Here is a 16,197-nt window from a genome sequence, read left to right as displayed (position 1 = left end):
TGTTTCAGGTAGTGAGTTTGGTTGTAGAAAGCTTCACTCTCCTTAATAACTGAACTGTGTGTGAACTGAACAGGATGAAGCTCCAATGAGGAGAAGTACAGACAAGAGATACAAAAGATAAAAGACCACTTTTAGATGCACATTGTGAGTGAACCCATATGTTTTTCTTTAATTTTCTTTTCCCCTGTCCTTCCTGATTCTACTCTTGATCTGATATTTACGTCAGATCTCACTGCCTAAGGCAGACGAGAATCATAGATTCTCCTCTTGGTCCACAGATGGATGAGAATCATACAGGGTAAAGATTTGATTTGATTTGATTTTATTAATGGACATAGAAGACAATGAATCCAAGGGATAACATGTAAAAGTGAGAACACTTATTTCCAACATGGTCCCTGATGTCAGAAAAACAGGACAGACAGTAACACATAACATCCACAGAATCCTCTAAAACAACAAGCAACAAAAATCCAAAGACAACCTTAATATAAAAACAACAGACATGAAACTTCAATCCCTGTCCTAGTATCTTCCCTTTTAGTCAAAAACAATACGTCCTAACAGCATTTCATAAATCAAAACATAATAATGAAGAAAAAACACAATATGCTCACAGGACCTGCCTGTCATTATCTATCTGGTCATCTTACCCCAGAGATGAGCCCGGACCTGACCTCTAAAAACCCCTCTGGACTCTGACAGTTTGATGCTAAGTGGAAGGCCGTTCCACAGTAAGGTCCCTGTATAAAAAAAGGAGCTCCGAGCTCCGCTGTTTACTCGTGGCACCTTGCATGAGCGCACACTAGCCCTGGTGTTGTGTCCATGCTGTGTATGGACCATGACTATCTGCGAGCCCAGGCAGTCAGGGGCAGCACCACTGACGATGTTATACATGTGGTCGAGTTTCAGCTGTTTCACCCTGAGCTGCACTGGCAACAGGCCCACCTTCTTGAATTCGTTACCTCCTACATGAGTTCTGGGAGGTACATTTAGTAAATAACGAATTATGTTATTTTGCATAACCTGCATCTTGTTCTTTAGTTTCGTTGTCAAGCCACTGTACCATGCAGAATGGGTGTAATCGAAATGGCACCGTATCAGTGTTGTTACAAGGAGTTTTTTAATTTTAATGTCAAACTGCCTCGTTCTGCGGTACAGGAACTTGAGTTTACAGGCACTTTTGTGTAGTATTTTCTCAGCAATACATTCACCTGAGAGTGACTGAGAAGATAAAGCTCTGTCATCTAGCTCTTTTGAGTTCCTAGATAAAGCTCTGCCATCTAAATGAAACAATGTTAATTTAGGAGAAACTTTAATTCAGAGAAACAATTAACACTAGATAGATGTTTCGCTTGGAATGACGAGATGAGAATAAAATACCAAATAAAACAAAGTTGCAAAAGAAAGATATTTCAACCTGTCAATCATCAACAACAACCATAACTTGATGGTTGATGAACAACCATAACTTATTTCTGTCTGGTTTATTATTTCTTCATTTCATTTTTCCAATAAAATGTCCATGTTCTTGTTAGTTAGTCAACACAAAGAATACACTCTATTTACAGTGACTGATGAATCATGTTTGTTTACAGTGAAATGAGTAGGAAACACTGATGAAAATACAAACATTACTAATCTCACGTTAAGATGTAGGGGTGTGTGTGTGTGTGTGTGTGTGTGTGATCCTGTGAACCAGAGTGAACTATCATCTCAGCAGCTGTCTTTAGTCAGCAGTGTGAGTGTTTCTCTCTCCCTCCTCTATCTGACAAGAGACACTGAGGAACCAGACGACCAAAACCTAAACGCAGGGTAGAGTGGTTCAGTGAATGTGGAGTGGAAGGTGTGGATGTGGATCAGTGTGTCAGAGGAAACTCTGTAGAAGGACAGAGAGCCAGCAGACCAGTCCAGATACACTGCTACTCTGTTAGAGACAGAGGAGGAGGGGGAATGTATGGCTGTTGATCTGTTATTGTGATAGGAAAAGTAACGATCATCAGAGCAGTACAGACTCCAGGACTTTTCATTCCTTCCAATCCTGCAGTCATCATCCTCTCCTCTCCTACTGATTCCTCTGTAAGTCACTCCTATATAAACCCATCCTTCCCTCTCGACCTCCCAGTAACAGCGACCAGTCAGACCATTTCTACACAGCAGCTGATAACAGCAGTCAAATCTCTCTGGGTGATCAGGATATGGCTGCTCCTCTCTCTCCATCGTCACCTTTCTGTTGTCTTCAGACAGGAAGAGGTTTCTGTGTGCTGTGTTTGGGTCCAGTGTGAGTTCACAGGCATCTGATGAGAGAACAAGACTCAATACAGCAGCAGCTTCTCATCTAACACACCTGTTGTTTTATTATTGGTTGATTTATTAACAGATTGACTGTTCATTTCTTCCGTTTCATGATGACACATTTTGTCAGCCATCTTTTTTTAGGATTTGAATGAATAGATGTCACACATGAGCTTTCTATTTAAATAGAAACTGAATGTGCTGCTTTGTTTTCATGAATCAAACTAAATACACACTTACACTTCCTCAGACCTGGTTTCAACCACCGCACTGCATCATGGTCCACACTGGGGGGGGGGGGTAAATAAAGTCAGACAGCATAATCTCTTTGATAATGAACAAATAACCTTCATAACCTTCCATATGAGTGATTTTCCAGATGGCGTCACTCATATCCTCCATTCAACATTAAACAATATTCCTCAGCTTCTCAGTAGCTACGTTCACACTGAATTTATCAATTAATTCAGAGTGAATGTTCATATGTTGGTACAGACTGGAGCAGAGCAGAGTAAAATGACCAGACTGAGTCTGTACGGTAACAGGAGTCACTTTTCAGACCTAAATGCTGGCTCCCATCGCCTGTGTTTTCAGTTTACTGGACACCAGTAACACCAGTAACCAGACGCATCAATTTATCCATAGGATTTTAATAAACAATCACCGATAGCTGCATCATTTTCTCTTTTTCCACCGCAGGAATTTGATACTTTTAAGCGACTGCAACATTTGCGTCGCCTCAAGACCGCAAAACTGGTGGAGCAACTGCAATGTTGTAGCCCGGTTCCAGACTCCTGAATCACGACCCGCCCACTCTTCAGATTTGGTTGAGCGATTCAGAGAGTCTGATGTTGCTCTATTCAAAGGCGATTTCTCGATCCAAAAAAACGATCGGGCCAATCAGCGCCTTTGTGGGCGGGACTAAAGTTTGAACCATTCGTGCAACAGTTTCCATTGGTGTTTCGGCAGAATAATATTTGTTGAAATCATTCCTTAAAAAACATATTGTCTTTGCAAAGATGATATTTTTGTCAAAAACTACCAACATTCTTGGTAAAGTCAGTAAATACGCCCAGCATCAGTGTGACTGAAAATAACGTCAGAGCGGCCAGATACATCAGTCACTAGTGATCGGTTCGGGGAAAATCAACACCCCCCCCACACAGAAAACGGCTAACATGGAGGCAATGTCAGACTGAATAATAGAGTGGGAACGAAATGGTCCATTCAGTCTGAATATCAGGCTAGCAATGTTGAGGAAACAGACTGGATAGAAAATGTGAGACTGTCTCAACACTTACCTCCATCTTTTTCAAATGAACAATGATAATATTGTATAGAAAGCTTCACTCTCCTTAATAACTGAACCGTGTGTGAACCGAAAAGGACGAAGCTCCAATGAGGAGCGACGGCCGTATTTAGCCGCGGCGCGGACGCGGCCGGTCCGACAGAGAAAATGTGCGCGACTCTCAGCCTTCTAGCGGACGTCGCCTCTCCATACCTGAGAGAGTCCGGTCTCCGGTGTGGATCCTCCAGTCCAGCAGAGAGCAGCTTCACTCCTGAGGCTCCTGGATGATTGTAGCTCAGGTCCAGCTCTCTCAGATGGGAGGGGTTGGAGCTCAGAGCTGAGGCCAGAGAAGCACAGCCTTCCTCTGTGAGCAGACAGCCTGACAGCCTGCACACACACACACACACACACACACACACACACACACACACACAAAGCTATGTTAGATATTTTTTTGTATACGGCTGTTAAAATGCAGTCAAATTCGAGCAAAAATATTTAACTGTCTCAAATGCAAACAGTTGAGCCAGTGATCGGCTCTGTGGCTTCACTTGGTTCAGTTTGAGAGTTTTCCACTCAGTTTGTGACAGAATCTTAGAAGTCCTTTCTGGTATTTTAGATTTCAGCAATTAATGCCACAAGGAGAGGAAATAGTGAAATATCTTAATGGAAAGTAATTCACAGGAGCTACAAAACAGTGCTAAATGTTGGCATCACAACTGGTTTAAAAATCATGTAAGCAGAGAAAATCCTACACAGGTCAGGTGTTAATTTACTGACATTAACCTGCATGTAAATCAGGATTTAAATATGTTGAACAGATTGAAAGAGTCCTGACCTGAGAGACTGTTTTGAGAGCGTCAAATCAATTGAAAAAAAACCAAACAAACAGTCAATGGATCTGACCTGAGAGTCTCCAGTCTACAGTGTGGACTCTCCAGTCCAGCAGAGAGCAGCTTCAGTCCTGAATCCTGCAGGTCGTTGTTACTCAGGTCCAGCTCTCTCAGACTAGAGGACTGGGAGCTGAGACCTGAGGCCAGAGCTTCACAGCTTCTCTCTGACAGCTGACAGACACCCAGTCTGAAGGAGAATTAGTGATGAAGATGAAGAACATTGAAAATATTTCTTTTTTTTCTTCTGTATACTGATTTGGATAAATACATCCACCATATGGTATACTGTATGCTATGGTATGCTTTACAAAAAGCCATAAAGAAGAATAGTAAGATATATGAAGCAGATTTAAAGTGTTTTAAAATTCCACAGTCTAGGGAAGCTGATGGCAAAAGTGTTTTCACCTTCAGTCTTGAGTCTAGACTGAAGAAAAGTCAGAAAGACCCGAAGATCTCAGCTTGTTCTCCGGCTCATAGGGAACTAAGAGCTCTGCAGTGAAACTCATGTAACTCATAAAACTAGCCATGCTTAAATGTAATATTAAAGGGTCTGTGTGTAATTGCGTTCAGTGTTGTCATGGCGACTCTGCCAACTCTGCCATCAAACCATCATCAACATGGTGGCACCGGTTGGACTGTTTCAGAAACAACATCAATGAACATTTGATCCTGGTTTTACCGAGTTAGCGCAATGGACTTGTGACGGAGAAGCCGTCACTAGCCGCGGACAGTACTTGGTAAACACACTCCTTACACAGACCTGCATGCACACACTCGCATACAAATACTGCCTTTTCTTCCTGCTGTCATTGTAATGAGTGCACGCACTGCAATGCCTATTCTGTTTTGGCAAATAATTCTCCATTTACTCCCCTGTATTGCGCAGTGGAATATTCTACATTTAACAGTTATCACACAATTATCAATAATTATGTGGATAAATATGTGTAAACATTAACTTAACATTATGTAATAACGTGTTACTATATTGTTATAAACATTGTGGCTATGTGCAGATGTTTTCATACATATATGTTAGATTGATTTAATTATCTAGGGGAAAATGGTATCTCCCACTGAGTACAAAAGGAGCTCATCCTCCACAGTTAGGGCAGACTGGTGTTGGCTGTGCCCAGATCTGTAGCTGCCTGTGCTTTTCTGGAGCCGTTATGTAGTGTTTCGTTTTTGTAAATACTTTTTTTTTTCCATTGTTAAATGGTCGTCTATGTTTCTGTTCCTCGGAAATTTATGGAGCACCCAATAAACACCCTTGCACTTCAGTGCTGAGCGACTTAAGCCATTTTTTTTACAACTTCATCCCATGCTCCGTAACATTTGGTGGCAGCGGTGGGATGGCCAGTCGCATACCAGGGCGTCCATGGTGTAAGAGGACCGGTCCTCCTGCAGGTGTCTCCCCCTCTGTTCCGAGATTTTTTTTCCACCCAACAGAAGAGAGATGATGCTCTCTGCGAGGAGCTCCATGGTCTGTGAGTTTCTTTCCAACCTGCCCACCAACCCGAACGAGCAGAGCAGACAACAACAGGGTTCTCCCATTCAGTGGAAGGGGTGAGCCCGAGGCTAGAAGTGCGGACATCCAGCCCAGTTCGACACCTCCAGCAGTGACCAGGGTCCCACTACTTTTCCTGTCTTTCCATCTAACCAGCCTCGGGCCTCCAACTTTCCAGCTGTGCTGCGGAAGGAACCAAAGATGCCAACCTACCAGGGTGAGGACATTGAAAACTATCTGCTCAGATTTGAGTGCATGGCAAGGACTTGGCAGTGGCCAGAGGGGGAGTGGGCTTGCCGGTTAATTCCACTGCTGTCTGGTAAGGCGCTGGAGGCCTACATTGCCATGGATGAAGAGAGGTCTAGCCACTACTCAGATCTGAAGGAGGCGCTGCTGGCCAAATTTGACATATCTGCAGAGACCTACCGCCAACCATTTTGTTCCAATGTCCTGCCACAATGAGAGTCACCGACGGAGACGTACCACCGCATTAAGGGTCTGGCTGGAGCAGAGAACTAAGGAGGAGATTGGGGAGGCCATCGTCTTGGAGCAGCTGCTGCGGGTTCTTCCTCCAGACACCAGAATGTGGGTCAGAGAGCACAAACCAGAGGATGGACTCACCGCCACCAGACGCACCTTGCACTATGTGAATGCACGTAATGGCGCAGCACTCTGACCTTCAGCTTCAGCTCTCCGAAGCAACAGAGACACCAATCCCTCCAGGGATTTTCAAGGTAACTCTGGGGAAGCAGGGGTTGGGAAGAAAGTCAAAGAACATTCACAAGTTCCATCCAAGGGCTTTGTATGTTACCACTGCCAGCAGCCAGCGCACAAATCCTCAGGGTGTCCTCTCAAGAAGTCTAAGCTGTCAGGGTTGTGTTATGTGCCCAGAGAGGGGGACTGTAATGACTGTGTTAACTGTAATGACATCCAGGCAGAGGATGGAGAGGGAGAGTCTATGCTGATAACTGTCAAAGTTAATGGTAAACCTGTTACAGCTCTCCTAGATTCAGGTAGCTCAATGTCATTGATTAAGAAGAGTCATGCTCCTACATCTGGTGTTAACTACAGCTGCCTGTTCAATGTGTTCATGGGGATAGCAAGTCAGAGCCTTGTGCAGAGCTCACTATTGAGGTGGATGACCAGAAGTATTTAATGAGGGTGGGTGTGTTGGAGAACCTACCAGTTGACATGTTTTTGGGAGCTGCAGATGGTGTTTGATGACTTTCCATAGCTGTTCCAGCAGAGACCAGGGATGACCAATGTCCTGAAACACTCCATCAGAGTCAAGACTGACCAGGGTCCAGTACGGGTGCCAGAGCGACTTGTCAAGGTCTTGAAGGAGGAGATTCAGACCATGCTGGAGCTGGGAGTCATTGAGCCCTCAGACAGCGAGTGGAGCAGCCCCATTGTCGTCGTCCCCAAGAAGGATGGCACCCATCGGGTGTGCATTGATTTCTGCAAACTGAACGCCATCTCCTTCTTCGATGCTTATCCCATGCCCCGCATTGAGGACCTGCTGGAGTGGATTGGACGGGCGAACTACATTACCACACTGGATCTCTGTAAAGGTTACTGGCAGGTCCCACTGGATGACCAATCAAAGGCCCTCACTGCCTTCCGGACACCCCTGGGACTGTTCCAGTTCCCTGTCATGCCCTTCGGCCTTCACGGTGCACCTGCAACCTTCCAACGGCTGATGGACCGGGTGCTCCAAGACTGTAAGAACTGCAGCGCTGCCTACCTTGATGATGTGGTCATTTACAGCCAGACCTGGTCCAAACATCTGGAACATCTGCACAGGGTCCTGGGAAAGATCCATGCGGCTGGCTTAACCCTCAACCTGCAGAAATGTGAGTGGGCAAGACGGGAAACAAAGTACCTGGGCTACCAGCTAGGATGGGGGGAAGTCCGTCCACAAGTGGACAAGGTAGAAGCCATCCTGAACAGCCCTCGACCCCAAACAAAGCAACAAGTGAAGTCCTTCCTTAGTCTGGTAGGATGGTATCGCAGATTTGTTCCCCAGTTTTCCACTCTTGTCACATTATGAGCCACAGTGCATCTGTGATGCAGATATAAAACTTGCAGTCAATTGAAAAAAAACAGTAAATGTATCATACCTGAGAGTCTCCAGTCTACAGTGTGGACTCCCCAGTCCAGCAGAGAGCAGCTTCACTCCTGAATCCTGCAGGTTGTTGTTACTCAGGTCCAGCTCTCTCAGACTAGAGGACTGGGAGCTGAGAACTGACAACAGCTCCTGACAGCATTTCTCTGTGAGCTTGTTTTGATTCAACCTGACAAAATTAATAGAAACATTTTCCTTTACAATTTACCTTCCAGAGTGACTCACTCTCTGTGAGCAGGAAGGGGTTCAGTGTCTTACTCAAGTACATTTGGACAGGGAACATTTTATGTTTCAGAGCTCAAACGTGATGCTCTAACTCTGTCCACACTTTGAATAGAATTAAAGGAACAGAGTAGAAAAGAATAGGAATACAACACAATACATTTATCATACAGGGTTAATACCATTAATAAAAAAAGTTTGAGTACCCCTGCCATACAATATGATTTTAATTGATCAATGCAGAAAATGTTATAATATATTGTTACATAAAAGCATCATAACCTGATCTAACCTGAGAGTTTCCAGTCTACAGTGTGGACTCTCCAGTCCAGCAGAGAGCAGCTTCAGTACTGAATCCTGCAGGTCGTTGTTACTCAGGTCCAGCTCTCTCAGACTAGAGGACTGGGAGCTGAGAACTGAGGCCAGAGCTTCACAGCTGCTCTCTGACAGCTGACAGCCACTCAGCCTGAGGAAGAATTTGTAATAAAGGCGAACAAGATCTTTGAAAATATTATTTTTTTCCCCTCTGTATGAATATTAGGTTTAATACATTGAATCTATTCAGTTTTCTATGCACTTACACAGATTTATTGGAGGCTTTGATCACTGGCAGCAGCCTCAGAAGAGCCTCCTCTGAAGCAGAGTATTTCTGCAGGTCAAAAACGTCCAGGTCTTCTTCGGATGACAGTAAGATGAAGACCAGAGCCGACCACTGAGCAGGAGAGAGTTTCTTTCTGGAGAGTCTTCCTGATCTCAGGTACTGTTGGATCTCCTTCACTAGAGAACGGTCATTCAGCTCATTCAGACAGTGGAACAGATTGATGTTTCTCTCTGGAGAGGGATTCTCCTTGATCTTCTCCTTGATGTACTGGACTGTTTTCTGATTGGTCTGTGAGCTACTTCCTGTCTGTGTCAGCAGGCCTCGTAGGAGAGTCTGATTGGTCTGCAGTGAAAGACCCAGGAGGAAGCGGAGGAACAAGTCCAGGTGTCCATTTGGACTCTGTAAGGTCGCGTCCACAGCACTCTGGTAGAGGTGTGTTAGTTTAGATTTGTCTCCTAGTTTAGATGGTGTGGATGTTGATTGTGGTTCTGACAGCAGATTGACACCAGAGTCGATGAACAAGACGATGACATGAACAGCAGCCAGAAACTCCTGAATGCTCAGATGGACAAAGCAGAAGACTTTGTCCTGGTACAGCCCTCGCTCCTCTTTAAAGATCTGTGTGAACACTCCTGAGTACACTGAGGCTGCTCTGATATCAATGCCACACTCTGTCAGGTCGGCTTCATAGAAGATCAGGTTGCCTTTCTCCAGCTGCTCAAAAGCCAGTTTTCCCAGAGAGAGAATCATCTTCCTGCTCTCTGTGTTCCAGTGTGGATCTGTCTCAGCTCTCCCATGATACTTGACGTTCCCCACTTTGGACTGAACCACCAGGAAGTGGATGTACATCTCAGTCAGGGTCTTGGGCAGGTCTCCTCTCTCACTGGTTTTCAACACATGGTCCAGAACTGTAGCAGTGATCCAGCAGAAGACTGGGATGTGGCACATGATGTGGAGGCTTCGTGAAGTCTTGATGTGGGAGATGATTCTGCTGGCCTGCTCCTCATCTCTGAATCTCTTCCTGAAGTACTCCTCCTTCTGTGGGTCAGTGAAGCCTCTCACCTCTGTCACCATGTCAACGCACTCAGGAGGGATCTGATTGGCTGCTGCAGGTCGTGTGGTTATCCAGAGGCGAGCAGAGGGAAGCAGTTTCCCCTTGATGAGGTTTGTCAGCAGCACATCCACTGAGGTTGACTCTGTAACATCAGTCAGGATCTCGTTGTTCTGGAAGTCTAGAGGAAGTCGACACTCATCCAGACCGTCAAAGATGAACACAACCTGGAACTTGTCAAACCTGCAGATTCCTGCTTCTTTGATCTCAGTAAAGAAGTGATGAAGAAGTTCCACCAAGCTGTACTTTTTCCCTTTCAGCAGATTCAGCTCTCTGAAAGTGAATGGAAATGTGAACTGTATATCCTGGTTGGCTTTGTCTTCAGCCCAGTCCAGAGTGAACTTCTGTGTTAAGACTGTTTTCCCAATGCCAGCCACTCCCTTTGTCATCAATGTTCTGATTGGTTTCTCTCTTCCAGGTAAGGGTTTAAAGATGTCTTCACATTTGATTGTTGTTTCTGGTCTCACTGGTTTCCTGGATGCTTTTTCAATCTGTCTGACCTCATGTTCATCATTGACCTCTCCACTCTCTCCCTCTGTGATGTGAAGCTCTGTGTAGATCTGCTTCAGAAGTGTTGGGTTTCCTGCTTTAGCAATCCCTTCAAACAAACACTGAAACTTCTCCTTCAGATTAGATTTGAGTTTATCTTGGCTCTCTGCAGCAAGAGTTTCTGAATGAACAAACAACAAATGAAATCAATGAGTGGATATCAGGGTGGATGTATATATTTTCCCACACATTATATTTATTCAGCTCATCAGTAGTGGACAAACATGTTCTGACTGTGTGTGCAGCCCAGAAGAATTGTATAAATCCAGGGTTTCCCACACATAGAAAACTTTGTGGCGGCCTGCCACAATATCAGCACTGACCGCCACAATGTTTTTGTTTTTTTTCTTCACTATTTAATTGTAGAACTGCTTGTAGCGCATTGATTCGCTCAGCCCCTAATGGCTCCGCGCACGCTCTCTGTCTCTCGCTTGCTCTCTCTGTCTCTCACTCTCTCTCTCACTCTCTCTCTCTCTCTGTCTCTCGCTGTCTCTCTCACGCGCTCGCTCGCTTGCTCTCTCATTGCACACGCGGGCGTGAGGGATATTTTTTTTTCCATGCAAGAACACGGCCGGCTGAATTCCCGAAAAGAACTAACAGTTAACATACAGCTACAATACAGCTGGATTTCCGAGATTAGCACGCGGTCTAGCTGCTAGTCAGAGTTACGTTAATATTACCTTTTTAAAGCTTAGTTTATACCTGACGCAGTCGCGAGGTCGCGAGGTTCGCGCGCCACAAATGACGCAATCGCGAACCTGGCGACAGACCCGCGCGAGGTCGCTTGGCTTGGTCGCGCACCTCCCAGATTTTGTAACTTGTAAGTGTTGCTCAGTTCAAAATGGATGAATTTGAGGGAAGACTTGCTGAGCTGGTACGCTCATACCAGCATTTGTACAACCCATCATTGAGAGATTACAAAGAGCATCAAATGACCCAAAACTTATTGCTATACAGGGTATTTTCTCTCTACCGACCCCTGTCTTTGTGGAGAATACTGCAACGGAGAATGCGGCAAGTATAAATGCCTTTGTGCTCTGTTGAAGTGCGCATGCCATCTGCGAAAGCACCCGGGCGAAAGTATAACCAAGCCTTAACTCTGACTGAATGTTAGCTCCCTCAATCCAGATTAATATTGAAAAATATTTTCAAAGGAGAAGGACTCGTCCTGAGGAGGAGCAGGACAGTCTGGACCAGAGGAGCTGAGCAGTAAAACAGAGCAGATAATAATATTAAAGGCTGTAATGTAACGATGTAAAGATACAGGAGAGACTGACGGCACAGAGAGATGCAGCAGGGCAGAGGGGCAGAAAAGCTGATTTCTTTGTAAAAGGAGCCTCATTTCTATTCTTCTGTACCTTGTAGACAAAAGCAAGCAACAAACAGAACAGTGTAGCACTGTTTATATTTTAGCTGTTAGCACTGTTTATATTTTTAAGTTATGTAATCTTTGACACAAAGTACTTGAAAGGGAGCACTTTAGATATATAAATTAGCTGTTTGACAAATGGAACTATTTAAAATGGAGTACATCAGATAATTTTTCAGTCATTCAGGTAATGGGATCCTTTATTACGTATCTATATATTGACAATATAAGAGAATACAAAAAGATTTGAATTCTGTGGGAAACACTGAGATCTGATGCAGATGTGTACAGCATATTTACAGCAGAGTTTGGAAATGTAAACATCTCTCATTTTCCACCGTTTCCTCTTTCCATCATGTTAAACCTGTTAAAAGCCTCTTACTTGGGGTGCACCGAGTAGAGCGCGTACCACATAAGGCTCAGTCCTTCCCGCAGCGACCCGGGTTCGAATCCAGCCCGCGGTCATTTGCTGCATCTGCTTCCTCCCCTCTCTCTCTCCCATGCCTTCCTGTCTCTCTCTCACACTATCTCTCTGTCAATAAAGCATAAAATGCCTAAAAAATGTATCTTAAAAGCCTCTTACTGCTCTGCAGAGAGTCAGCCAGCTCCTCCTGCTTCATTCTCCTCAGAAACTGCAGTGTGATCTGCAGAAAAGCCTTTCTGCTGCTCCTCCTCTGCTCTTCCTCCTCACCGTCCACCACCTCCTCATCCTCCCTCTGCCTCTCTGAGCATTCTGGGTAATCTGGACTCAGAATTCCCTGGATCCTTTTCAGCTCGTTCTTCACAAAAGTGACGATATTCTCCTCAAGAAGCTGGAACAGAATATTATAGAAATTAAAGCGTGGAACACAACATCACATCCATCTTGCATGGTTTGAAAGCCCACTGGTCTAAAGAGTGCAGCATGGAGACTATAATGACCAGAATGGTTGTTTTGCATTTTCTTTGTAGCTGAAGTAAAATGTGTTGTTGTACATTTACACACCATAAATATGGAGTCCAGGTCTGTTTGATGCTCCTGGGCAGACTGGCCACTGGGAACCTCTTTCCTTTGCTGCTGAACTCTGTGGAGAAAACATTAACTATTAGGTCTCCAGATATCAACACACACACACACACACACACACACAGGTTGTTAAAGGTGTTGTGTTGTCATGATGAATCCTGGCAGAAGGTGAACTCAACTAAGTATGTGTCGTTCATCTAGTCATGAGACTTCAAGTGTGTCTTTGCAGGAGCGGTGAAGTTGAGATCCTACAGCAGACAGACTGTCCAACCTAAACTTCGAGCTCCACAACATCAAAACCATTAGAGGCATTTCCTTCATTAATACCCTATGTCCCTATCTAAGCAAATCCCAGGCAACTGGCCAACAACACAAACAGTGTGGTTAATGAGCCTGCAAATTAAATATAAATATTTTCCCTCAGCAGGTGAAACTATAATGGTCAGCTGGATCGATATCACACCAGCCTACATCCACAAGGTAAATTGTTTATAACTGGCCACCTTTCTACTTTTTTATCTATTCCTTGCTATTTTTATTTATTTATTTTTATTTCTATCCTATGTTATTATGTACATATAGCTTTTATGATACTTGTCATTTTTCCCCGTATATAGCTTTATATTATTATATATTAATGATATCCTGTTACTATATGTTCGCTATTTGCACAGCTGTCGGAGTTGTTGCAACCCCATTTTACTGCTGTTGTACATGTACAATCATGCATGTGACAAATAAATCTCTTGAATCTTGAATCCAGGCAGCCTGTCAGTCGCAGCTATACTGAAATGGCAGCGTAACAAATAATATATAGAAGTATATACATTCAGAGTCTACAGGTGACAAGATAAAGTGAACTGTTGGAGGCTATAAACTGTATCTGATTTAAAATCAAGGTTCCTTCAATCAACTTGTTATGCTTTCAGCTCAGAAAATTGATGATTCCTTGAATCCACCTGTGATGCCTTACAATTCTTGTTGAGTTGATCTTCAAGTAGATCTTGAAAATTTGTCGTCAAGAAGTCCTTTGGGAAACGTACATGAGATCTTCAAGAACTCTCTTGAAGTAGTGTGTGAAGTATGTTGTGAGTTTTCAAGATACATCTTTATCAGGAAAGCCAGCCCTTAATATTGGATGTGATGTTTTGAAAGAGGAAACTAAAGTATGAAGAGTATGAAGGTCTGGACCAATTCTATATCTCATGACTTGATTCCTCTTCTAAGGAGAGATGGATAACAACAAACTCATCTGTTTTAAATTCTTACCTTTGCTCAGAGTGCTGTCCATCTTTGAAGTCAATAAGGCGATCATTAGACCGGTCACTCTTCATGGACACACAGCTGGGTTCAGGGGAGTCTGGTCTCTCCTGCTGGATCCTGATAGAAACAGGATTGACAAAAGAAAGGAAAGAAGTGAAGCAGGATTTTGACTCCAGTTCAAATCTCAGAACCAGATAGAAAATCTGAGAGGAGAGTGAATGAGAAACGTTCTATTGTAGCTGCCAAACTTTCTCTACATGAAAAAGGTTAAAAAACAAGAGCAATGTTACATATTATTGTTAATATCTTACTCTCTTCAGAGGGGATTTGTTCTTTAAAATGATTTGTTAATGCTAACATTAAATAGTGACATTATGTTAACTTACTTTGTTTCAGAAGAATGTTGTCTTTTAAAAACAATAGGTGGCTCCATAGACCGGTCGCTCTTCATGGACACACAGCTGGGTTCAGGGGAGTCTGGTCTCTCCTGCTGGACTGGGCTTCAACACAACAGAGACAGAGCTTTTACTCTGAATAATGATGCTGTAATGATTTCACTGCTGAGCTCTGAGATGGAGAACAGTCACGGACAGTTAGAGATCCTCATCTTACCTCTCAGCTTTGGTCCGGCTGTCATGTTCCCCAGACAGAGTGGTTTTAGAGGGAGGGAGCCCCTCCTCTCTCTCCTCAGACTGACTCATAGTAGAGCGAACACCTTTACACAAACACACCCAACATGCTGTTAGCTGGACTGATTCATTACAACAAGGTTTCATTACAGGATATATCACTTTTGCTGTTGGGATCATTACTGACTGTAAAATGACAAATAGACACTGAGTGATAGGAAGGTAATGAACGTTTGTGACAGAAACTTTAGCGCTACAAAAATTAACAAAATACATTGTGGAGTTTAAAAATTTGTGATTTCAGCTGTTTACTGTTACAATGTCAGCTGGTGTATTCATTAAACAGTAATGTTACCTTGGAAGATGTTTGCCTGGTGAATTCACATCCAGAGACGTTCTGCCTTCATCTGTAGAGGAAACACTGACAGAGAAGACGCTGCTTATTCTCCTCGTCAGTTCTGGGTGTCTGTGTTCATTTGATCTGAGGCTGCTGTCACTTCCTCCTAACTTCACTATCAAAGTCTAGAAACATCAGTCTGACACCAAACCGGTCTAACCTGAGGCCAGAAACCAGGTCTGAGGCACAGACCACAGATCAGGTGATGTAGTTCTACTGTGTGTCCACTAGATGGAGACATTAACCACATCATCTACAGTCAACTAAACAGCAGACCAGCACACACAGATGTAATGATGGAGGAGGAGAAATTTATATCGCTTTAAAATTCAGTGACAGCGAGAATGAGCGTGTCGATCTAAAATCTGTCTGACGTCACACAAAATGAAACGTTTCCTGCCGAGGTGGAGCACGTGACAGGAAGTTAAACTCTTCTGTTTGAGATTTTACTGTCTTTTGATGACATTGTTTTACTTTGTACTTTATTTTCTGTGACATTTCTTGTATTTTAACATCTGTATTGTTTTATCTTTCATATTTGTCTTCCTTGGCCCGGTCTGCCTTGAAGCAGCAAGTCAGTGAAAGCAGCCTGGTTAAATAAGTAAATATAAGACATGAAAAGATCGTTTCCACAACATCATTAATGCTGAACTAGTGTGATAAGCCTTATTTTAACTGGTGTTTTTGTTAAGAAATGGTCAGAAAGCCTCCTGTTAGCATCGCTGGCTGCTAGTGAGAGTCAAAGGGAACTGAAGCTTTTTCCCTCAAACCTGCAGGCAGAAAGCAACACAACTAATTACTAACTACTTCTACTTTTAGTAGATTTAGATTTGAACATGAACACACTAACACTAACATGTTGGAAACCCGTTAGAAGAGCGTCGAGTTGTGTTTTGAAGCTTAACATCCGGTTTTCACACAGACAAACCTTTAACGGCTGAG

General features: G+C 43.7%; 1 protein-coding gene across 1 annotated transcript; it reads right to left on the bottom strand.

Annotated features, from left to right (window-relative positions):
- Positions 1-305: 305 nt before the first annotated feature.
- LOC139918847 (uncharacterized) lies at positions 306-15,308 on the bottom strand. Its single transcript, XM_078291181.1, has 13 exons — positions 15,214-15,308; positions 14,842-14,944; positions 14,616-14,729; positions 14,236-14,346; positions 12,946-13,024; positions 12,544-12,772; positions 8,912-10,712; positions 8,623-8,796; positions 8,104-8,277; positions 4,490-4,663; positions 3,797-3,970; positions 2,536-2,582; positions 306-2,297 (listed from the first exon to the last, which is right to left on the bottom strand). The coding sequence occupies exons 2-13, from the start codon at positions 14,928-14,930 to the stop codon at positions 1,765-1,767; spliced, it is 3,699 nt and encodes a 1,232-aa protein (XP_078147307.1). The 5' UTR covers positions 14,931-14,944; positions 15,214-15,308; the 3' UTR covers positions 306-1,764.
- Positions 15,309-16,197: the final 889 nt, after the last annotated feature.

This window comes from Centroberyx gerrardi, chromosome 21, assembly GCF_048128805.1.
Source record: "Centroberyx gerrardi isolate f3 chromosome 21, fCenGer3.hap1.cur.20231027, whole genome shotgun sequence".
Classification (NCBI taxonomy): domain Eukaryota; kingdom Metazoa; phylum Chordata; class Actinopteri; order Beryciformes; family Berycidae; genus Centroberyx; species Centroberyx gerrardi.
Note: the sequence above shows the minus strand (reverse complement) of the source record. Positions and strands in the feature narration are given on the sequence as shown.